Source organism: Nannobrachium achirus (assembly GCF_963921795.1).
Source record: "Nannobrachium achirus genome assembly, chromosome: 2".
Classification (NCBI taxonomy): Eukaryota; Metazoa; Chordata; class Actinopteri; order Myctophiformes; family Myctophidae; genus Nannobrachium; species Nannobrachium achirus.
Genome location: NC_137811.1, coordinates 65,199,644 through 65,208,654, shown reverse-complemented (window position 1 = coordinate 65,208,654; position 9,011 = coordinate 65,199,644). Strand labels below are relative to the sequence as shown.

The window sequence follows — 9,011 nt, the reverse complement described above, 5'->3', positions numbered from 1 at the left end:
TTCGCTGAGAACAAAGGTTTGGAAACGCTGCTATTGTACACTGCTATTCTATACACAACTGTTATTGGAGATGAGATGGTAGATATAGGTTTATACTTTATATCATATCATTTTGGCTGTTTTCATCTGTTAAATTAAATGAAGGAATTATGAGGTGCAGCATTGATCTTTGGTGGTTTAGTATGTGCTATTGTGCTTACTCTATTTAGTTTATTTCATGTGTTGCATCTAACACCTCACAACTACAAAACAATTAGCCAAAATAGTCAATCTACAAGCTTGCAACCGGTATGATCTGAGCTTTTCGAAAAGACGTATACATTTATTATTTTTCACCTATATAACGACAAACCCCAAAATAGGGACGCCAGCTTGACACTGGTTTTTAGAATCTCTGATATCTCTCGGCAATGCTTCACAGCTGTCCAAGGAAGCAGAATGACCCCCTTAGGAAATGCAGACATTTAATTAATTTGTGTGGGACAGACCACACAGGAAGACTAATCAATACCCCTCATGCACACACACAGCTTCATACTGTAAAGGGTTGCATGGAGAAATATGGCCATGCTGTGAACAACCATGCGAGAGATATATCGGCCCTGACAAGCTGGAAACCTTGTATGTCCAAATGGTTCCTTTTGTATTATTAAAATAGTAATAATAATCTACAAGCTCAACACGTCGCATCTATTTTCACTACTTCTGTGCGACAACTTGTATATCGTCGTTGTCGGGTGGAAACCTTGTATCTCCAAGTTTCAAATGTGCACGTTCTTTCGCAAGTAAAGCCCTGCTTCATCATAGAAGGCCGTCGCACAAAAGTAGTGAAAACAGCAGATCTACAAGCACACAACGCCTCGCACCGCGAGGCGTTGTGTGCTTGTAGATCGGCTGTTTTCACTAGTTTAAATCATTTTTGGAGCTGTGTGGAACACAAGCTCCCCTATACGTGGCCGTGTGTGTAGGTATGTATGTGGGTGGGTGGGTCTGTGGGTCTGTGGGTCTGTATGTAGCCTGTATGTAGTAACCCTGGGTGACCAGAGAGGTGCTGTTGAGTCTAGCCTGCCCTGAGCATCAACTGCAATACACACACACACACACACACACACACACACACACACACACACACACACACACACACACACACACACACACACACAGCTCCACTTCGAACAGAGGTTCGATTTTATTAAAAGGATGAATGCAAAACGAACGTCTTTGGACATACAAGGTTTTCACCCGACAACGACGATATAAGTAGCGCATGGATTTACGGGGGGAAAACATTAGAAATAATAATTACAAATTTGAAATATGGAGATACAGTACAAGGTTTCTGCCCGACAGCAACAAATTATGAAACCAAAGAGATATTAGAGATTCTAAAACCAATTTCAATCTGGCGTCTGGAACCACCCAGGGGTAAGAAGAGTATGTTCATTGTCTTTGTATAACCACACATGTCACAGGGTATGTCACTACGTCACAATACTGTTGTTTTTTGTATAGCACATTTCAACAAGGCAATTCAAAGTGCTTGACATTAAAACATTAAGCATTGGTGCCTAAGACACAGAGAGCTTTAAGAGCATGCAAAGGAAACTCTTAAAAGTACATTGAAATACAATTTAGAAAAAATGCATATGAATACATGTTAATCTAAGATTATGCGTACGGACATGCAAAGCGCATCTTCAGTTTTCATCGTCGTAAAACAACAACTTGAAGCGTTGTAGTTGTTTTTTCCACCGGCCAGTGATTTGGCACACTATAAAAAGGACACATTATTGGCACATTATAAAAAGCAAGGGTGCCAACAACGTTTACCCAGAAGTGTGCCTTAGTGATCTTAGTGTGTGTTTCCACTGGCCCTGTGGGTGGGACTGGAAACAAAGGCTCTTGCAGTAGTATGGGCTCTAATATTGGCAACGGAGCGGAGCAGCTGGCAGCCTCACTCTCTGTAATTTTAGCGCACACTGATGCAGAGGAAAGATTTAATGGGCATTGGTTGGCATAACCCACCCCCACCCCCCTTTTCCTTGCTCCTCCTCCTCCTAAAGGCGTAGGGAAACCGAGGAGGGAGGGAGGGAGTGTGGGAGTGGGGAGAACCTGTGTAAAGAAACGGGAGAGGAGTCAGAGTGAGCGTGGAGTGTTGCGTGCAGTCAGTGTATCTCCGGCAGTAGGAGTGAGCGTGGAGTCAGTGTATCTCCGGCAGGCAGCATGGTTGTTCTAACGCTTGGACTGTACCTTCCACTGTTGTCCTGGTGTGTCCTGGTGGACGCCTCATACTTGGACACTATTCTTTCATTCCCAGCAGGTAAGAGTGTGCGCGTGCGTGTGTGCGTGTGCATGTGAGTGTGCGTGTGTGTGTGTATGTATGTTAGAGAGAGAGAGAGAGAGAGAGAGTGTGTATGTGTGTGTGTTAGAGGGGGAGAGAGAGAGAGAGAGTGTGTGTGTGTGTGTGTGTGTGTGTGTGTGTGTGTGTGTGTGTGTGTGTGTGTGTGTGTGTGTGTGTGTGTGTGTGTGTGTGTGTGTGTGTGTTAGAGAGAGAGAGAGAGAGAGTGTGTGTGTGTGTGTGTGTGTGTGTGTGTTAGAGAGAGAGAGAGAGTGTGTGTGTGTGTGTGTGTGTGTGTGTGTGTGTGTGTGTGTGTTAGAGAGAGAGAGAGAGAGAGAGAGTGTGTGTGTGTGTGTGTGTGTGTGTGTGTGTTAGAGAGAGAGAGAGAGTGTGTATGTGTGTGTGTGTGTGTGTGTGTGTTAGAGAGAGAGAGAGAGAGAGTGTGGGTGTGTGTGTTAGAGAGAGAGAAAGTGTGGGTGTGTTAGAGAGAGAGAGAGAGAGAGAGTGTGTGTGTGTGTGTGTGTGTGTGTGTGTGTGTGTGTGTGTGTGTGTGTGTGTGTGTGTGTGTGTGTGTGTGTGTGTGTGTGTGTGCGCGCGCATGCATGCATGTGCACGTGCACCCGTGTGTATGCACGCATGTGCGTGAGCAAATGCGTGTTTGTTTACATGCATGCAAAAGGATGGGTGTTTGTGCCTGTATTGTTATTATTATTCTAAGCGGACGCAGGACATGCATGGACACAATGACAGAATGTCAACATGTCATCCTCATTAAACACTCCTCAACCTGCCATCCCAATGTTTGGGACATGTCATATATCGTCACTGTCGGGCAGAAACCTCGTATCTCCAAGTTTCACATTTGTTCATTTTCTTCACACAAGGCCGTCGCACAAAAGTAGTGAAAACAGCAGATCTACAAGCACACAACGCCTCACGGCGCGAGGCGTTGTGTGCTTGTAGATTGGCTGTTTTCACTAGTCTAGTTAATTTTTTCAAACGATAAATACAAAATGAACGCTTTTGGACATACAGGGTTTCCACCCGACAACGACAATATATTGGCCACGATTTTCACACATTCTCCAGAAATGTCTAAAACATCACCAAAGTTCCAACAATTGCTAAAAAGAAAACATCCCATCTGCGAATTCACAGGTTGTAGATTTCTTAGTGGTTAAAAAAAAACTGTTGGAAAGAAAAAGAAACACACTTGTTTTGTATTTATTTTCCGGTAACCGTGGAGGAGGCGTCTATAAATAAACACCCAGGCTCATCTACACCTTCCTCCTCAGCTGGTCCTGGAGGTGCTCGCAGGGGGTCCTTCATGATAGTGTTTCTCTAACTTTCACATTTCAAGGTCTCCCCATAACTCTGACAGTGAGTGTACAAATGGGATTTGGTTCCATTTGTACACTGTCAGAGTTACATACTTGCATGGGTCAATTTAGACCTCCCTAAAGGAACCCATAGACAGTCCCTGGAATCCACTTTGAGAAACACTTGATTCATGAAACAATGAAGAAGTAGCCAGCAGCACACAAGGAATATCCTTTTCACATGGTTTACGTACCTCTCTGGACAGAGGACAACAAACGTTTCGACCTGTTGGTCTGGGGACTGCCCATAAGTCCGAAGGTTCATTAGTCTGAAGGTTCATTAGTCCGAATTTAGTTAGGGTTACTGAGGTTAGGGTTAGGGTTAGGCCTAGTATTCTTAACAAATTCGGACTAATGAACATTCGGACTAATGAACCTTCAGACCAATGCCATGGCACCGTTGGTCTTCCTCAGTGTAAAAAGGATATTCCTTGTGTGCCGGTTACTTCATTGTTTCGTGATATTATTGAGCTGTGCACCTTAAAGACTTCAATTAATTTGGAGTGTTGCGGGCTTTCTGATTTGTTGCAGTCACCTCTCTCTAACCACTGCTTCATGACACTGCATCCAGTGTCGGGGAGCCGCCTTCGGTCGGCCTGTCACGATTTGATAGTTTGCACCTGTTACCTTCATCCACGTCCTGTGTCCGTCCATCCGTCCGTCTGTGCGTCCGTGTTGTGTCTCACGTTCCTCCTCTCTGCTTTGCATGAGGGAACACGTCTCAAGCATGTGCACGGTGTCATATGTTGTTGACCTTTTAGGTTTGTACTTCGTGAGCCGTGTCGCGCAAGTGCAAGTCTATACGTCAGGCCTGATGATATGAGGGGATCGTCGTGGGCGGAAGGAAACAGCCGGCAGGATTATTATGGTTGCCGTAGGAGATAAAGTACACGTGTCAATGAATATAGAAAAGAATACACAGCAGAGTGTAGTCGGGTGGAAACCTCGTATCTCCAAGTTTCAAATTTGTATGTTCTTTCACCAAGTAAAGCCCTGCTTCATAATTCAAGGCCGTCGCACAAAAGTAGTGAAAACGGCAGATCTACAAGCACACAACGCCTCGCGGTGCGAGGCGTTGTGTGCTTGTAGATCTGCCGTTTTCACTAGTTTAGTTCATTTTTAAAATGATAAATACAAAACGAACGGTCTTGGACATACGAGGTTTCCACCCGACAACGACGATATATACCCCCGATTCTCAACCTATTTGAAATCAAAGATCCCCAGTTTGATATAGATTATAGGCGAGACCCCATTTGATACAAACGTTTCATCACTGGGAACCTAATCTACACTGTAAAGTCTGTTGCTTAAATTCTTGTACACTCATGAGATACAGACCTGTACGCCGTAATGGTCCATCTGGACCCCTGGTGGTCCCCAGACCACCCGTTGAGAACCCGTGGAATATACTGTAATGCATACTGCAGGTGTGTAAGTACACTACCAGGAAATTCAAGATTCAATGTTTTTATTGTTACTTAATATACCTTTTATTACCCATCATTGCAGTTGTAAAGAAAGGGGAAAGGATAGAAATAGAAAGTATACAGGGAAAACAGGTGAGAAATGTCAAATATTCCTAATATGAGTTGAGTAAAATATACATGAAGTAGCTTACGTGGTTAAAAGAAAGAAATGGCGTCCCGGGCCGCCGGCGTGGTGGTCTTGGCATCCTAGGCTGCAATGCCAGCTTGACAGCGTGTCGTGGGTTTGATTCCCAATCCCGGCGACCTTTGCTGCGTGTTACTCCCCATCTCTCTCTCTCTCTCCCCATTTCCTGTCAGCCTACTGTCCTATCAATAGAGGCATAAAAGCCTCAAAACAAATATGTAAAAAAAGAAATGGCAATGCAATGAGGTAGTTAGACATATGATGCATGAGTGTGTGAAATGAATGTGTGCAGTATATGAGTGAGTATCCTTTCTGTCAGGTGGAAAGTAGAAACTGCATGTGCAAAACCTTTACTTTTCAGGATTCAACTTCAAAAACAAGCTCAAAGCGCGGCACAGGTTTCGAGCCTGCAGATCTGCTACCTTTTCTGCTTTTGCGTGGCGCTTTAGTATTATCAAGTACGACATTAATTCACGAAAAAAAAGTTAAAATATGCAGATAAGAGTGTTTCTGTTCCGACAACAGCGATATACAGTATATCAAGGGTCTTCAACAGGGGGTCCGGGACCTCTAGGGGGTCCTCAAAGTCACTACAGGGGGTCCTCCAAATCTTTGTGTGATCGAAACCTTTTTTCTCCTTTTTTATATTAACCACTTGAACCCTACATTCTGAGAACTTTAGCCAAAAATAGCAGATCTACAAGCTCAAGCTTGTAGATCGGCTATTTTCAGCAAAGAGGTTTTGTAGAGGGGGAAAAAGAGCATACCAAGTACAGAGTGAAAGGTCAACTTTATTAAGTATTGACGGTTCAAGTGGTTAAATATCTGAAAACACAAATTGACAAGAATCCAAAATACACTGATGATTGTGCTGCGATGAAACGATATGGAATCTACGAAAAGGTTGTGGGGGGGGTCCCTGCTTCATCTCTCTCTCAACGAAGGGGTCCTTGGCCTGAAAACGTTGAAGACCCCTGTATCGTCACTGTCGGGCAGAAACCTTGTATCTCCAAGTTTCAAATTTGTAGGTTCTTTCGCTAAGTAAAGCCCTGCTTCATCATACAAGGCCGTCGCACAAAACTAGTGAAAACAGCCGATCTACAAGCACACAACGCCTCGCACCGCGAGGCGTTGTGTGCTTGTAGATCGGCTGTTTTCACTAGTTTAGTTCATTTTTCAAATGATAAATACAAAACGAACGCTTTTGAACATACAAGGTTTCCACCCGACAACGACGATATGCATGGATGTATAACCTCTCGCAAAGTGATCTGTCACCCACTTTTGACACCGTTGAGCTGACATCACTGCCCCAGCGTGACTGACCATGTGTCCGCTCTGCTGTCACCGCAGCTCTCAGGCAGCCGGACCGGCAGAAGAGATTCAGCCCCTGCTGTTTACTGAGTCCCCCGCCGCCCCCCCTCTTCCCCCCGCCCCCTACGCTTTGGCGCCGCCACGCTCATGTGAGTTCAAAGTCATGTGACTTGTCCTTGTTGGAGGAGGTTTCTGATTGTTGATGTGTCCTTGGGTGCTGTCCAAACGGCCAGTGTCTCTCTGTCTCTCTCTCTCTCTCTCTCTCTCTCTCTCTCTCTCTCTCTCTCTCTCTCTCTCTCTCTCTCTCTCTCTCTCTCTGGTCCTTCAGGCTAAAAGCAGACATACTCTCACACTCTCTCTGGTAACATTAATAATAAGACTCCAAGGGCACACTGGATTACGGGGCCCTCGAAGATGCCGCCACGGTTGATACATCTTTTACTGTTTGATGCGTGGGGGTCCCAGTGTGATATTTCCTGACTTGTGGGGTTATTCCAGGGGGTCCCCAGCTAAATCACTGTGCTCACGTGCTCTTCAAGGGTGATAACATAAAAAATAAAAAAATAAAAATTAAGCATAGGTTTAGGGTTGTATTCATGGCGCGGCCTGAAAAGGTTGAGAACCACTGGCTTAGATCAGTGGTTCTCAACCTTTTTAGGCCGTGACCCCCAAAATAATCATATTTTAACTGGGGACCCCCCTGACCCTGACGAGCACTAAGAGTTGAGGCATTACATTTTTTATAACACAGTTCTATTGTGAAAATAGCAGATCTACATGCTCACAACGCCTCCTGTTTGCGAGGCGTTGTGAGCATGTAGATCGGCTATTTTCAAAATTTCTGCCTCTAATATTTGACAATATGGCAAAAGTTTAATTTGTCAATTTAGAGGTATTAGAAAGTCCTTGAAAATGCACTTTAGAAATGCAGATACCCTCTATACCCTTAAACTTTGTGTTTTTTTTTTACTGTTGAGTGAGAAAACAATGTTGCACATTAAGCTAATCATCTGGAGACCCCCCAAAATAATTTGGAGACCCCCCTGGGGGTCCCGACCCGCAGGTTGAGAACCACTGGCTCAGATCACCATTTCTGTTTCCCAGCAAATGGAAACTGCAGCCTTTAACTTCCTGGAAAGACTGCATGCTGAAATAGAAGCCATTGTTCTTGCATCAATAAAGGATCTATAAGTCATGTGGATCCCATGGGATCCAAATGGCAGCCTGGCTCCAGTGTGGTGGATCGCACCCTGTGATGTCAGTCATCTATGTCTGGGGACCCCCAGGGGGTCTCCAGGCCCACATTATTATTATTATTTTTTTTTGTGACAGTGACCATAACTGCATCAAAAGTAATCAACAAACTATAGTATTACAATTTTTTTTAAATGTCAAAAATTGGCCAAATTGACAAATAATATAAGAAAGGGTTAGGGTTTTTATTTTATTTTTAAAAGCTCACAATGCCTTGCAACGCAAGACTTGAGCTTGTAGATCGGCTATTTTCACTATATTTATCTGCGGAACGGAGTCAAACTAAATGCAATGCCTCAACATTCCAAATGCTTATCAGGATGGGGGGGGGGGGGGGGGTCCCCAGTTCAAATATGATTATTCCGGGGTGTCGAGGCCTGAACGAGGTCTGAAGGTTGAGTGTATACCGTAGATCAAGTATAAAACGCATGTGAAAAAATGTTATATTATAAAATGGTATTTTTGTGACCAACTGGCAGCGTACACACACAATGTTTGGCGCTGAATCCCGCTGATCAGTCAACGAGTACTATGTAAGGGATAAATACTGGCTCCGCGGGGGTTGTCCATATATAACATCCCGACGGACTGATAACTATCTGTTATCAGTTCGAAGAGATGTTATATATGGACAACCCCCAAGGAGCCAGTATGTATCCCGCTTATTACCCGGCTACTAAATGAAATTAATAATTTGACTCAAAACTAAAAACAAAAAGTATTTCCTTGTTTACAGATGGCTGGAAGTGTTCCACAAGTGTTGCGCTGGGCGTCCTCCCAGCGCGACACGGTCGCCTTGGAAAAACAAGGAAGTGCTTAAAATATTTTTAAAAACATTCTTGAGAGCAGCGTTTAGTTCTAAATGTCGCTGTGTGTTTGTTTACATGGCTGACATGTTGGATACAGCACAAGATTCACGCAGTGCAGCTTGACTGCAGCAGGTGCTCTGAGTCTTTGATTAGTCAGCGGTCTGTTATAGAGCGGAGCGGTCTGTTATCCAGAAATAACAGACCGCTGATTTCAGCACTGACCAATCAGAATCAAGCATTCAAACAAGCCGGGTAATAACAGAACATAGTAGAGCAATTTGGATTCAGCTTTCCTTTCTAAAT

The 9,011-nt window shown here is 44.2% G+C and overlaps 1 protein-coding gene across 1 annotated transcript in view; it reads left to right on the top strand.

The window, feature by feature from the left end:
* Nucleotides 1-2,223: 2,223 nt before the first annotated feature.
* Nucleotides 2,224-9,011, top strand: part of colq (collagen-like tail subunit (single strand of homotrimer) of asymmetric acetylcholinesterase) — a gene marked incomplete at both ends in the record, with an annotated part of 25,829 nt that continues 19,041 nt past the window's right edge. Inside the window, 2 exons of the mRNA XM_080743526.1 lie at nt 2,224-2,320; nt 6,685-6,794. Of these exons, the coding sequence (XP_080599652.1) occupies nt 2,224-2,320; nt 6,685-6,794 (207 nt within the window). The remainder of the gene's footprint in view (nt 2,321-6,684; nt 6,795-9,011) is intronic.